At 37.0% G+C, this 15,353-nt stretch overlaps 1 protein-coding gene across 5 annotated transcripts in view; it reads right to left on the bottom strand.

The window, feature by feature from the left end:
• Positions 1–15,353, bottom strand: part of LOC135693967 (uncharacterized) — a 42,550-nt gene that overhangs the window by 7,001 nt on the left and 20,196 nt on the right. For 4 of the 5 annotated variants that reach the window (XM_065212616.2, XM_065212694.2, XM_065212770.2 and 1 more), the window contains 22 exons: positions 14,693–14,845; positions 13,774–14,163; positions 13,124–13,290; positions 12,327–12,537; positions 11,974–12,096; positions 11,308–11,516; positions 10,596–10,939; positions 10,181–10,263; positions 9,552–9,772; positions 9,075–9,247; positions 8,592–8,842; positions 7,675–7,996; positions 6,973–7,145; positions 6,492–6,696; positions 6,132–6,248; positions 5,563–5,735; positions 4,994–5,032; positions 4,608–4,721; positions 3,903–4,168; positions 3,256–3,505; positions 2,683–2,751; positions 1,092–1,145 (listed from right to left, as the gene is read on the bottom strand). In XM_065212616.2, coding sequence (XP_065068688.2) covers positions 1,092–1,145; positions 2,683–2,751; positions 3,256–3,505; positions 3,903–4,168; positions 4,608–4,721; positions 4,994–5,032; positions 5,563–5,735; positions 6,132–6,248; positions 6,492–6,696; positions 6,973–7,145; positions 7,675–7,996; positions 8,592–8,842; positions 9,075–9,247; positions 9,552–9,772; positions 10,181–10,263; positions 10,596–10,939; positions 11,308–11,516; positions 11,974–12,096; positions 12,327–12,537; positions 13,124–13,290; positions 13,774–14,163; positions 14,693–14,845 — 4,107 coding nt within the window. Of the gene's footprint in view, positions 1–1,091; positions 1,146–2,682; positions 2,752–3,255; positions 3,506–3,902; positions 4,169–4,221; positions 4,520–4,567; positions 4,722–4,993; positions 5,033–5,562; positions 5,736–6,131; positions 6,249–6,491; positions 6,697–6,972; positions 7,146–7,674; positions 7,997–8,591; positions 8,843–9,074; positions 9,248–9,551; positions 9,773–10,180; positions 10,264–10,595; positions 10,940–11,307; positions 11,517–11,973; positions 12,097–12,326; positions 12,538–13,123; positions 13,291–13,773; positions 14,164–14,692; positions 14,846–15,353 lie in introns of those variants that run through there. The other variant, XM_089113423.1, reaches the window with a different exon arrangement.

Here is a 15,353-nt window from a genome sequence, read left to right as displayed (position 1 = left end):
AGCCTGTCTGGTTGTCTATCTGCCTGTCTGTCGTTCTCTGGTCTTTGCTTTGAAACAGGTATGACGTCATCATGAGAATGTCTTTATCGTCTGTCGATCTAAGGTGTGTCAGTTGTTCAAACATAGGGTATGTCTATTCAACTCCTTTTTTCCACATATTCCATATTTACAAGACACTCGATCACATCCACCATTATTTTTATTCCACAATACTCATTTTTCTCGTTTTCTATTATGTATCGCTGTGAATTGTTTTATGTCATTCCAATTAATTCATCACATCTTCATTTCATTCGTCACAACAACGATCTTCTCTTTACCGTCTTCCCTTTTTGGTCTCACATCGTCTACTTCTCTTCGTAATTACCATGCCATTCTTGCCATGGATATTTACTACAAACTACCACTTCGACTTATTCATTCAATTACTAAGGTTTTTGTGATTGTCAGTGTTCATATCTCAGTTCAGTCGGATGCCCGTACGTCCTTTCATTAAATAGTCTCGTTGTTCCAAAGGGTGTCGTCAAAGTTTGATCAAATGATCAATCGAATTCAAAAATTTATGTTTCACAATAACAAGATAATGCTTAGAACAGTAAAGTAGCAAAATAAATTTCTAAGTGCAGCAACAAGTATTCAATATTACAGAAAAAAACTATCAGCAGTAATGTTTATTTGGCAGAATGCTTCCCATGCTATAAATTGAATAATTTCACTTTCGTTTCTCTATTGCTATTGATCATAGATTCGAAGGGCTTGCACGCATTAAAAATTTCTCCATACCACACTCTTGAAATCACATGGTAGTTAACATTTTATCTAGCTTTAATTTTTTTACATTATTGTTAGAAAAATAGCTTACATAATCTTATTTCTAGCTGTGACCGAATGTCATGGAGTTTGAGATTGAATCAGAATAATTTTAGTTTAAATGCTTGCCACTATTAGGAACAAAGTTGGTAAGAAAACATCCACCATCTCCATTTTATATCAATTTGCAAAGCATTTGGGTTCACATACAAATCTTTATCTAGAATACTTGCAGGTCAAAGTCATTGTAAACATATTTCTAAAAGTCTAGCGGTCCCAACCTGCAAGCTCCTCTTCTGTATCTTCGCCGAGTCGGTTTTCCATGGCAAACGAGTCTAAAAAATTATAAAATGTTTTATGGCTAAGGAGTCTACTGGAATTTTGAAATGTTTTATAGACATACATACAGAATAAATGACATTGAGACATAAAGAGTTTGCCAAAGAATGAAAGAAGCTGCTTCAAAACGGCATCATATAACATTAGACATCAGTGAGATGTAAAATAGATGTGAATAAAATGAAACTCAAATTTTTAAGGGATATCTTAAATTCAATTTGCCGCAAAATCTCTTCATAGCAGATTCTCAGAAGACAATGCCAAATCTAAGTTTGAAGTTCATATGGGCTGGTTAAAGACAAATAGCCCCAAAAGTGATTATATGATCCATAATCCACCTTTATGTTGTTTCCATAGGTCTAAAAAAGTCATGTTGCCATAGCTTATGGACTAAAATTAGTACACTTGAATGCAACTGTTAAAGCGAAAATTCTTCCTATAAACTACGTCAAAAAACCCCCGCATTTAACTTTAATTCGAGATAAGAAATAATCACTGAGAGAAACATGGAAAAACATTTCAAGAAGTAACAGGGCAAAGATTTATATTAGGAAAACAGTTATGCCCTTGATCATCGGCCATCCTGAATATTTGAAAAAGTTTGATTAAAAACACTGTTTTCCATGGTTTTTCGCTATGTTCATAAAAAATGTATGTTATACATTGCCGGATTATGCTTTTTATCTCCAAGCGAGAAGCATTTCGCACTTAAATACCTAACAGCCAGAAGAATGGTGCCTAATTTTCTAGAAAAGACATTCTAGCAGTTTCCGAGGTCCAATTAATGCTAGAAAAAGCGTCTAAAATGCTCACTAAGAACTTTGAAAACACGTTCACAGTCTTAATCTCTTTGCTCTCTGACAAGTTTCCGAAAGAAATGATTGGACCCCTGCACGTGTCACGACTATCAAATAACAACCATTCTCTTCATCTTTTAAAAAATGACTGACATGTTAAAGAAAATATTCAAAGCCTTCATGAAAACGGCAAGGAAAACATCTGTATGGCATTTCTTCTGTGAAAATGTCAGTAGTCACCAGAAACATATCGTCAAAAAAAATCAAATTGAAATGTTGGGTGAAAGCAGAAGATCTTATCAAAGCTTGAACAAAAATATAAGCTAGAGATGTTGATGATGTTTGTCATAGATCATACCCTGACAATGCTTGGCGATTTCGGCTACAACGACAAACTTTTATACTGAAAGATGGCAAAACAATAGATACTTCTTAACAAAGGAACCAGCAAAATCTTATCGTTAAAGATCGCAAACCATTAATCGGAGTGGTAAATTAACGATCTTAGAAGGGGTGCCACACTTTCGAGACTGTGGCTGCCTATACCTAGACAAACCAAAGAAATGTCTTTAGCAGGGAACTTTTGATGGGAGCCATTGGGCTTTTCTCGGATCCAGTTTGAGCATCATTTAGTAAAATAACTTTGGTTAAGAGCAGCTTAGGCTACAGAATCCTTGAAAATTTTTCAACCTATATTTTAGAGATGATTTGCAATTTAACTTGAAAATTTTAGCACCTTCAGAATTGCTCTCTGATCCAGAACCTGCTTGGGTCATCGCCAATAGACTGTCTGCTTGTTGTCCATCTGTTGAAAAATGAGTCATTGGGTACTTTCTACATACAAAAACTACATGCCATAACTGATGTAGAAAGAAGCTTTGAAAAGCAATGCAAAAAGCCTTTTAAGTACAGTGGACATTACTCACTCGTCCTACAAAGGTCATATCAAGCACTCAGGTATTCAGGATACTGCTACAGTCAATATTTTTTTGAATGGCAAAAATTCCAAATTTCTATATCTAAATTTAGATCTTCATCCAGTAACTACGATAAATGTTTAGTTTCTATATCTATTGGTGAAAATACGAATTACAAGAAAGGTTGTGATACATTTCAAAATAACAATCAGACAGAGAGAAAAAAGGTGAATCAAGATTTAGTCTTGATGACACCACAGTTTGTCAGCAGCCTCACATCTATTGCTTCTAAAGCAAAACGATGTGTAATTCACTCCATTTTGTGTAGCATCAAAAAAGAACTCTCAACAACTCCACTCCTACCAACCCCATTAAAAGGCTGACAAAATTACCTAGCTTGGGGCATCTTCTCAGCTCCCCAATTTGTTGCTCAGACAATGCTTTGCCATAGATTTGTATGCATGCAACTTTGCCTTTGAAGTATCGATCGTCGCCTTCTCTAGCACCAACTCTGATTGGGTATTGAGTTGACAATTCAATTTGACCGATGTTTCGACTTTTCACCATCTTCCCATCATGCCACAGTTGCGATACCCCAGTGTTGTTGTCATAAGATGCGCCCACTTGGTTCCATGAACTTAACTAAAATAAAATAAAAATGAAACTACAGCGAAATTCAAACCAAATTATCATCAAGTTGTCTCTAGCTGAAAGACGTATGAGCTTGGCTATCTGAAATTACTTTTGAATAAGAGAGCAATCATTTAAAGACATCACATCTAATGTTGTTGGGATCGTACTTTGATGTAGATGTCGCATTAGACAAATCTCATCTTTATTTTTCCTTTTAAATAAAAATTCTTAAGAAAAAAAATCCTTGCTTAATAGATACCAGCGTCCAATTGTAATTCTAATAAACCGAAGCGGATTTTTTCGGTGCCTAAGTCTGAATAAAACATGTAAACCCATTCTGTTGTCGGATGAATCACTGATTCAGTTCATACCAGGAAATACCATACCATAAAAAGTTATTCTCTACCTGCAAAACCCGAGTAGCTAATGGCTGTGTTGTCATTCCATTGTCACGTGACACAAATCGAACAAAGAGCATTGTCTTATCAAACTGCCACATGTGAACTCCCCATCCATCTTTCTTGTAATTCAAAATTGGACCATCCTCTCCAGTCGGGTAAATGTTCGCTAAAATTGTTATGGAATTCTTTGCATCCAGTTTGTGGTGATCGTTTCCGATTTCCAGATAGGAATCTTGCTTTCCTTTGAACTCAAAAGCCGTATCTTTAACGCCTTAAAACAGAAATAGAATTATTCAATGAATTAATGATTCAAGTTGGATTGGAGAATCATGAAAAATAGAGAGACATTGGCATTTTGAACAAGCTTTTTATACAGAGCCCATTTTAAAACGTGGATGGATTTTCATTCCGCACAGATCTAAAGTAAAAAACATTTCATTAAATATGAATGACTGGCAAACAGAAATGAGGAAATAAATGCATGTCCTCTGTGCCAAATAGCTACATAGAGTGAAAAAGAAATCGAAAGCTCAGTAGGATGTTGAAGATAATAGGCAAAAACCTCTAAAAAACAGTCACTTTAAAGGGGTATGAAAGCGAGTCTGCAATGGTATTATGAAGCCTTAAACTTGTGAAGATTGAAAGAAAGATACAACTTGTTCAACAGTGCCAAGAAAAACGCTTCAATGCATAAGAGTAAAAGATATTACCATCTGGTCCAGTTGTCAACGCAATGTTATGGATGACCAGGCCATTGTCACCGGAAATGATGTCACGAAGCGACGCGTCGTTGAGTGGATACAATCCCATTGGCTTAGGTGGAGCTGCAAATCAAAAAAGTAATTCAAACCTGATTAGATGATTCTTTAGTTCTTCAGCAACCGAATATAAAATCAATGATGTTGTAACCAAGCAATCAGTCCGCTCTGCGATCGATCGACACTTTTTGACACGCAATGCATTTCAAAGCAAAGTTTTATCAGGGAAATTGAGGGAATCATTTGTGAAAATTGAAATACTACCCAACAAAAACTGGCTATTATAAACAAACATCGTTAAAGCAAATTTTGAAAGAATGGTTTTTTAAAAATCATACCTTCACTAAGGTCGTTTGGTCCGGGACCAATTTTTCCACCTTCGAAATAAAAGAGAATATATAATGTGGCTTATTTCGATCAGGTGTTATTTCGAGATTGCCAAGATATTGCATCATCATAAACAAGTGGGGTTAGCAATTTCACATAAAAAAATTTCGAACAATCACAAAAGATCAAATACTTTTTGGACCCAACGATTGAAGATTCTCGCATCTGCTTAGAATTAGCCTAAATTTCACCTGTAGATTAGAACGAATGTCTGTAACCAAGATTCATAAGCAAAACAGCGTCCGCAAAAACTTTTGGCTGGGGATGGGTGAGAAAAACAACAGTGCTCAGGGGGTGCGAGAAGATTTTATTTTCTTTTATGTCCCCCCCAGTTTGAATCAGCGATGCAGGTTCTTTAGGGAACGTGTCTATGTTTTGATGTTTATAGAATAATCTCGACCCTTGCAGGATATCTTTGCAAAAGCAAATGCAATTGACAGCAATTATAAGTCCTAAATAACATGTTAATTTCCCTAGCATTGTTGTTTCGACTGTGATATAGCAGAGGGCAAAAGTATACCTGGCAATTTCCAGCTGAGATGCTTGCGTTTGATTGGTCCTTCGAAGTGGCCACTGGGAAGCTCCACAGCAACAGATGCACAGTCTCCCAGCTTGTCTGCTTTTTGGTAAGCCCGAATATAGTAATACTTGCCAGCTACTAGGAACACTTTATCCGATCGCTGCTCAGGAAACCTAACGGGGGAATCGAAAAAATTCATACAAACTAATGAAAATTACTGTTAAATGGCCTGCTTATAATGCTTGATGCCGTAAAAACAGAGCTGTAATTGCTTTGGTGGGCAGAGGACAGTGCTAGCCTGAACCCTCCAGTTTCAAGCTTAATGTAAAAACCATTATGCAGTCAATGAAAATTTATACAAACTAAATTATCCTTGAATAAAAAAAAGTAACTTAAAAAATAATTTGAGAAAATTTCTACGAAATAGTTGGTCTTCAACTGTGTGCAAGTAGAGTGAAAAGAACGGTATTCATCAAACAACTCTAACAACTTCAGAAAATTGAACAGAGGCGGCTACATTCAATAAGAGGCTGTTTCAAAAGAGCGTGTCTGAGAAGTCTTCAACATACTTAAGCCATTGGTTGTGGTCAGTCCAACTATTCAAGGTGATGATTTTAACAAGATTGTTCTCACTGTCATCTGAACTTAGCCATAGTTCCCCTGTGCTGTCACTTGCCAGGTAAAACCTGTATACAAACAACAAACAATGAATTTTTATCATCATTTTTCATATTTAATCAGAAAAATCTGAAGAACTTGAAAAAGTCTAAAATATTGAAAAAATAGAAATTTCCGGAGAGATACTTGGGAAAGTTTCAATCTCGGTTTAATATAGGTTTCCAGGAAATTCTAGAGATTTGAAAACTTATAGATTCTGACAAGATACCAAATGAAACATAAAAGAAACTGAAACATCAAAGATCAATAACCTGTAGTCTCCTGTCTCTGGTGCTCTGAGGTAACCAGAAATTCTAGAACCATAATTATCATCGATGTTGAAAGGAGCATCAAATTTGTCGAGAACTTCTGTGCTTGAGGGATTATTTGGAAAGTTGGGATCTGAAGTTAAGTCGGATATTTGGTATCCAGGAACATCGAACCAAACTTCTCTGATGACTCCAGCATAAGGGTTACCTTAAAAATGAATAAACTAACGGTCAGGCGATTAAGCAAACATGACGAATTTAAGTTGTCAAACTACACGTTAAAAGGCAAATCAATGTCAATGAAGATTTAATAAGGCTTAGGCTTGATAAAGCCCTCAGGTCTGCTTTACCAAAATTGTCAAAATGATGTAGTCTCCGGTTAAAATCATGCGTTGAATAAAACCTGCAGCGATAATTCTACTTGTATTACCATTCTTTATCCAAACCATTAAGATACTTTAATAATGAAACAAAAATGGGAAACCTTTGAGTCTCCACTGCAAGTTTTCTTTGTTGATCGGCCTTTGGTATCTCCCACTTGGCAGTCGAACTCCCACAGACAATGAATCGCTGCTTTCTTCTCCTTTTTGCACAGCTTCTAAGTAGTAATACTTTCCAGCGATCATGAAAATCTGATCTGATGTTTGGTTCTTGTATCTTTCATGAAAAGGAAAAGATTTAGTCGAAAAATAGGTATTAAAATTCACAGGAAAATGAAGGCTGAGTTAGGCTGAGCTATGCCAGCTCTGCTCAAATTTCATGATATTATGAGTCCTTTAATAAAAAAATTTTGAAAAAAAGTTATGACCGAGTAAAATTCTTTATCTTTGACATCAATTTTTATTTGTTCGTTGATTATTTTTAATTTTTACTTCAAACTAGAATAAGAATAGGATTTATTCTTGAGGCAGCATATATCGGAAACATTCGAATCCCCTGTTGCCAAGACTAACTACGATAGACGCACTCTTACCTCTGTGAAAAAGTTAACTTTTATGGCTTAATATGCAATTTCATAACTGACGATTATTGCTTAAAGTTGTTACCAAAATATCATTCTAAAGGACAGCATTTAGGCTTGTTAAGACTCATGAGGATAATAATATATTAATCTATGACCTGATAAGGATATTATGCATAATTAGACATAAATTTACAAGCAAATATTAGCAAACTCAATGCATACTTGTTCCACTGATTATGCCACGTTGCTTTGTCTAGCTCAATTATCTTTGTTTTGTTTTTAATGTCTTCGTCCCGACTCGTATACAGCTCGCAAGCCTTGCTACACGACATGTAGAAAGTGTAGTTCCCTGTCTCTGGAGCGACGAAGTAGCCTTTGAATTTTGAGCCATAATCCTTTTCCATGTCAAAGGGAGCATCAAAGTTTTCGATCACTTCAATACTTGATGGGTTATTTGGGTAATCAGGATTAGATTTTAGCTGTGCCATGGTGGAGCCTGGGACATCATGCCACACTTCCCTGATTAGGCCAGGGAATGGGTTGTCTGCAGAGCAAAACATGAATTGAAACTAAAAACTATATAGAAATTAACAGATATGGAAACTTGGATCTAATTTCAGTGCCTCACCCATGTTTTGTAAATTTGCGATCAACATGTAGGTAATTCGTTGAACTGAGTCTGCATAGCTACCTTAAGGCTGCATAGCTACCTTAAGATTGCATAGCTACCTTAAGGCTGCATAGCTACCTTAAGATTGCACAACTACCCCAAAGACTGCGTAGGAATCCAAGGATGGTGTAGCTACCATAGGAATGATCACTATCGATTAATGAAGTGTCTTGTGAAGCTATGTAATGAGCAGCCCGTTTCACATATGTTCATTGAATTTACGCCTATTCTGTTAGCTGTTAAGCATATATGATACATTTTTGAAAATACCTTTAATATCCAACTCTGAAAATATTAGCCAATTATTGAAAACGATGCCTTTAGAAATCGACTATTGAGCTCTGACTGATGAATAAACTGTAAGTCTTAATATAAACAAATATGATACAATACAAACGAAGTCTATCTGAATCAGGTGCTAAGTCGTAAGACTCAAAACATAGCAAACATTTGATGACGTAACACGTACTTTTAACAGCAAAAACATGTTCTGTTTCTTTTCTGGTCAAGAACCTGCTGAATATGGCAAACGACCCGATGCCGAATTTAGCGCCTCGGAAGTCCGGACCAACATTTTTCCTGCCAATGACAAGTAACTCTGGCTCCTTCTTGAAAACAACCGGAAGTGTTTTGGGGGTTTTCGTCAGGCCTCTGAATGCACCATCGATGTATACCCATAAGCCCTTGTCCAGCCTCCAGGTCATGACAATCCTCTGCCATCTGAACGAGAAAGGATATATTGCATTTTCTAGATACCATGGCTCCAGGACATTCATACCGAAAATTTTACTTTCGAAATTAAAGTGGCAGTGGTATTGTGGGCCAATTGCGAAGTAACGGGTCAAATTTTCCCTACTGTATCATATATCGCAATCGCGAAACCTAAAATAATTGATCATATAGATAGATATAAAGTGGTATAAGGAAACAGAATCCAAAAGAGAAAATTTACCGGACGGTGTAAATTGGTGTTCGGACTGTCCATATCATAATGTCCTCTTCCGGACTCATGATAACTTGGAAGTACAAGTTATCGTTCAAGATGTAAACAGACACGCCTTTGACTCCTTCCTTGTGTCCACCAGAATCGATTATGTATCGAGCTTCTTTATACTCCCGAACATCCTGAAGTGTAAATAATTTCAGAAGCTTAATTGCTACGGCTGGTATATATTGCTATGAAGACGAACTAATTCCCACAATATCTAGATATTGCAAGAAAGTCAAAATTATGTTTTAAACGGATTTATTCAAGTTATGGGACACCGGGATTCAGTGACAGTACTGATTCAATTTACGTTCTACCAGGATAAAAATCTTATTAATACTATTAGCAATCAAAAGTGAAAAAAATACAGTTCTACATCGATGAATATTAAAAGAATCCAAATCCATGTAATCATTAGGGCCTACAATCAATCATGATTACCTGATCAAGCTTCAGTTTAAAGCTGATTGAGAATCCATGATGGCACTGGCCTGGGTCTTTCAAACACGCATCGAACTGTCTTATTTCCAACCAGCCTTTGCTTCCATCAACCGCAAGACCTCCATCCATATCCGCAACGTCTTTTTGCACGAATATGTCCGATGCACTTGGAATCGTTGCTCCAGCCATATGAGGCATCAACCATCTATAGTTTGCTACCACTATGAAGGAGCATATTATCAGTTTGGTTACAAATGAAGCTAATAGGGCCTACATTGTGAAACTAAGATAACTGCTAATACATTGCAAATCTTTCGAATAATATATGACATTATCAAATTCAATTCAATTGCGGAAAATCAAAGTTAGGAGTTCAAGTTCTATTTCACGTGCAAGAACTAACTGATAAATACTCATGAAGGAGGTGCTCTTAACGTCCATGAGCCTTCATCGTGTCAACTGGCAAGCATAACGCATTGAATCAAAATATTTAGAGTGCATGGACATATTTATTGCCACAAAATGCCTGAATACTTACAAAAATTAATTTTAAAAGCTGAATGATACTATTTCTAATAAAAATGTTATTTTCATTAGGGATAGAAAGAAAAAAATGAAGAGCATGATACCTGTGTCATCAAAGGTAAACGCATATGTAACATCTTCAATTGAGAGCTGCTTTGAGAAAACTGCCAAGGAGGCAATCAGCATTCTGCAAAATCAGATAAAGTCTCTTTTAACTCTAAAGCTTATAGTTTTAGGGCCAATTGAAGATTTTTCGATAAAGAAACAGCAATGTAATATAAAATTCTAATATGTATGGGCGGAATATATCATCCGATATCGTCTTGATCTTAAACGACTATTCCTATGCTGCAGGTGGAAAAATCACAAAAGCTTGCAAACACTAATAGAAACCTCTTTACGAAACTAACCACATGACTGTGAGAAACATCCTGCAGAACTAGGTAGTGGAAATTGTTATTCAATTCAATTCAATTCAATTCAATTAGCGGAAAATCAATTCAGTCATAAAACTCATACTTTGTATAAGCAAATGGTTTTAGGTCTGTGGCTCTTCTGCTAATGAGAAGTCTTGGTGTGGCATCTTCCCTAAGTATTCCAGTTTTTTTTCCATTTTCAGCTGAATCTTTGAATGCACCATTAACAAACAAGGTGATCCCTTTGTAATTATGCCATGTCATCACAATCTCTTGCCACTGATTGGTAGTTATGTCAGTTGCTAGCTCCCAGACCTTTTCTCGGGTGATGACCTTGTAGTGCATCTTGTTCTTTTGAATGTAGATCGTGAAACCCTTAGACCCACCAGATGTATCCAGCACACAGTGGGGCTCAACGTACTTTCTAACCGAATCATCGAAATAAACCTTAAAAACAAAAATATTTTGATTTAGATTTGGCTGTAAAATGTTTTCGGGAGAGCTTTCTAACCGCCGTAAAGTACAAAAAGTGTTGAAATCGTGTAGGCCTCGTTTGCATGAACTTCGCGTCTAGAACAATATCATAATTATTTGGAGGGACTAATATCCTTGTCGACTGCCTTATCAAGAATAAAATGCAAAATAAATCGTTTTATGATGTAAAATTGACAATAATCATTTTGTATTCTAGTTAGATCCAAATATATACTAAATGCCGATTTCGACGAATTCATTTGCTTTAAACTGATAAATTTAGAATAACTAAAAGCACAAATATCCTAAAACAAAAAAAAATTAAGCAGTAACCGACCAACCTGTATTGCAACTGAAAGTCCTTTGGAACACTTATCTGGGTCACTGATACACTTGCCATGGAAATCACCACCATCCATATATTGGTTCACACCGTTAAGTGACACACCACCTGGTACATTTGTCACGTTGCCATGGACTATGATTCGCCTGTTTCCTGATAACCCTGACTTTGTGTTCTTCAAAAATGGCCAGTATTGGCTAGGCACAACTGAAATGAAGGCAAAAACTCTTCTAGTAAGACAAGGCCGAGAAAAAATATAGCATTCTCGTCGACGAGAGTATGTACCGTAATGCCTCGAATAAGCGACCGGGCGCTTATCTAATTTTTGAGGCTCCAGGGTGGGCGCTTATTCAAGGGAGGCGCTTAATCGCGGGGGCGCTTATTTAAAAAGTAGATTTGGGTGCAAATTGTGTTGTTTATTAATCTTTCTTGTTGAATTGCCTTCCAATTATGCTTTCGTTGAAAATTCGAATAAGCGCCGTTTCTGAAGGTTGAAGGATAGGCACTTATTCGAGGGGTGGGCGCTTATTCAATAACTTCACCTCTAGGGTAGGCGCTTATTCGAGGGGAGCTTCTATTTGAGGGGGCGCTTGTTCGAGGCATTACGGTACTTCTAATTAGCCTCTGTAAATCTAGAGCAGATGATTTGTGAAATTTCTCTAACCTGGTTTTGGGCCTCCTTTAGTAATGAGTTCGCTTCTTGTAGCATCCTCCTTGTCCAAAAGTCTTGACAATGGCTTCAGTATTCCCTCATCGTTCACACCCAAAACTTTCTCCCCTTTTGGTCCTGAAAAGGAAAAGGCATCGGTGATTTTCAGTCGAAGAAGATAGGTTCTAACAATTGTTAAAGAAGTTGCTGTTCAGGAACAAATCTTTGGAACAGGTAGAACTCTTGAACATCTCTTGAGTATGGTCGATCTCTTGAATAGAAAAAAGCAGTTTTAAGAAGCCTATGAGTCACATGAAAAACTCCTAACAATGGGTTAAATGTCGTTTTACGTAAGATGTTCAACTCACCCTTTCGTTTACAGATAAAAGGAAGCTTCTCCGAGCATGGTTCGTCATGCCAATGACCTCCTTCGGCAAATGCAGCGCAGGTGACACCTCCATTGTTCGGTGCATCATCATCCCAGTTTGTGAATGATGACGTCACACGGTCACTCCATTGCCAGTCACCCTCGCTTTCTTGGTCATTGTAACCAATCCAATAGTTTTTCGATGAATAAACCTGGGACATATTCAAAAATTATATGTTTTTAAGATTGTCTGTCTATAGAAGAGAAAACATCAACTACAAAGTTAGTGGGGTAAACAACTCAAGCTGACTACAGACCCAAGGGTCCGTGGTTAGAGTCCCTGGCATGACCAAACTTCCGCCCAGAGTGGGAGAGTCGCCAGCTCTCTGTAATTCCAGGCATAGGAATCATTAGGTGTGGAAACATCGAGAGGAAGGACCAGGACACTGCTCGATAAGCATAAGCTTCTAAGTGTCCTAAAGACTACTTTCGGATGCTAGGTAGAAAGAAATACAAATATTCCGCTTGGTAGCTATACATAAAATGGTGTCAAAGTTTGAAATTTTTGTTAGCATCTTTTTGATTGGACTATGTTATCAACTCAAAAAACATATGAATATGTTTGCTGATGTTTCTTCTATAATTTTCTTGATGTTATATCTTTAGCTTCAATTTTCAAGTCAAAATCACTTGAGCCAATTCGCTTGTGTAACAAAGCACAAAAAATGTATTTAAAGAGCTTATCTTGTGGTATAAGATTCTTTCTTAAAATTGAAAAATAAAGTTACGTTTACCAACCTGATAAATCATGGTTTGCTCGTCTTCACTGAGAATACTGACAAGGTGACCGTCCTGGTTCTGGCACTCTTGTTCCGCATCCGCCCAGGTCTTCTTTTCTTGGAACAGATGATAACAACCTGATACTGAATTCAGGTTCAGCTTCTTCCAGTCTTTTGGACATTTGTCTTTGAAAAAAAAGTTACATTGCATCAGGCCTGTAAACAGCTAAACTAGATTGGGGGGACATGGATAGAAATATAGCTTTTTCTATACCTGCCTTACGAAATACTGTAAGATCAAGCTCACTTATAAGATCTTCAAACACAATTTTTGCAAATTATCGGGGGGGCATTGCCCCCTGCTCCCAGTGTCTACGGGCCTGCATTTCATTTGGGGTTTGATTTGCTAGAATTATACTTTACTTTATATTGGAATAAATATGTAATGGTGCCTAATGGTTCCCGTAGAAAATGAATGTTGATTATAGGCAATCCAGCTAACTGTAGCAAACCAAATGTTTGAGATGGTGCAAAGGTTTTGAGTTTTGATATTTGAGAAAAAACACCAATCTGAGCTTGAGAATCTTTTAGAGAGATCAAATTAGGACATGACACTGAATTACCAAATCATTTTTTTCTCGAAAGATATCATCATACAAAAAGTCTCACCTGATTTGTGCTTGCACAAGAATGGTAGATTTGACGAGCAAGGCTTGTCTTTCCACTTTCCATGCTCCGATTGCAGTATCACACAATCCCTCCGTTGTCCGTTATCATCATCCGCCTCGCTGGCCCAGTTAGTGTAAATACCCCGACTGCTATCTGTCCAGTTCCATGTTCCATCCATTCCTTTGTCCCTATACCCAATCCAAAATTTCTCGTGAAAGTTGTCATGGAGATATCTGTTCTCGTATGGGTTCAAAATGCTGAACAAATTACTGTTAAGCCGCTTGCATTCCGCCTCCGCATCTTCAAAGACGGTCCTCACATTCATGAATTTGTAGCAAAATGTCCCGAAATCTCCAGAAGCTCCTTCCCAGCCTTCACCACAATCCAAGTCTAAAAAATTAAACAATACGTTTACATAATAAACTACAGATTCAAAATAAGGTCGCTGTCTTCTTTTGGCACAAAGTGAAGTGAAATGTTGAATAGGACAGTGCAGTGAGGCGGTTCCCATGGCAAAATAAAGCAACGTAATGAGATGCACAGCAACTTAATAAAATGGCGATATTCCCAAAGAAACGAGTAACTTGCATTTTTTTCTCATTCATGCGAAATAACAACAGAGCAACAGTGTGCGGTTTGACTGCTTTTCTTGATAAATCAAGGCTTTTTTCTTGCAACTTCCATATTAGCAAAAGCTTCAAGATAACGGGTGTGCTATTTAGGAACTGAAGATTAGCTTAACTAAATAAAAGCACTCTATTTAGACGTATTGGAAAATCAATTGAAAATATTCCACCGACAGCACTGAATGTTAAAATCATTTCCTTTCTTTTAACGGTTTATCGCAACATTTGATTGGCCTTCGATGTCAGTTTTTAGGCCATAGAAAGTTGTGATAGAAATAATCATTTTAGCATACCTGGTTTGTGTTTGATCAAATTCTTTTTATGCGCCCCTTCTTGTTTTGTTTGCTTGGGCTGCGCCAGTGATTGGGTTTGGATTGCACTTTGGAATTGTGGGACTGGAGATTGGCTCTTGCGTACAGTTTGCCCAGCATTTAGAGCAACGGGACCTGGGAACGATAGTAGTGAAGTTAGACAGGGAGAGTTATGGTAAAAAAACATTCGCGAATTTAAACCCTTAGGGAAAAAAATGATTTGTGAGAAAATCAAAGGATAATGAAATTTGAATAAAAATCAACAGAAAGGTATGAGTGACATCTGCAATAAAACTAAAAGTTTCAGAGTCATCACTTCACGAGCAGGTGAAGTCAAAGAGTTAAAGAGTCAAAGAAATTACATAAGTCAAAGAAGAAGAGTGCTAAAAGTTGCACAAGCTAATGTATGATGTCATAACATAGAGCTGTCGTTATATTTATTTGTCAGTAGCATTGGGTGCGTGAAATAAACAGATAAACTTTGTTGTTAAAAGTTTGGCGAAGTCACGTTTTGGTGCAAAAATGAAAAACGATTTGCAGTCCTAGTAATTCTAATGTTCTATGTTTAGGCGTCTTTTAAACTAAAAAATCTCCTAGCTTGTTTGATACTACTTTCAGTCGTGTCATGTGATTGGTGTCGATT

The sequence above is a fragment of the Rhopilema esculentum genome, chromosome 17, assembly GCF_057945365.1.
Source record: "Rhopilema esculentum isolate cy_ngs chromosome 17, ASM5794536v1, whole genome shotgun sequence".
NCBI lineage: Eukaryota > Metazoa > Cnidaria > Scyphozoa > Rhizostomeae > Rhizostomatidae > Rhopilema > Rhopilema esculentum.
This window is presented reverse-complemented; position numbering and strand designations above follow the sequence as displayed.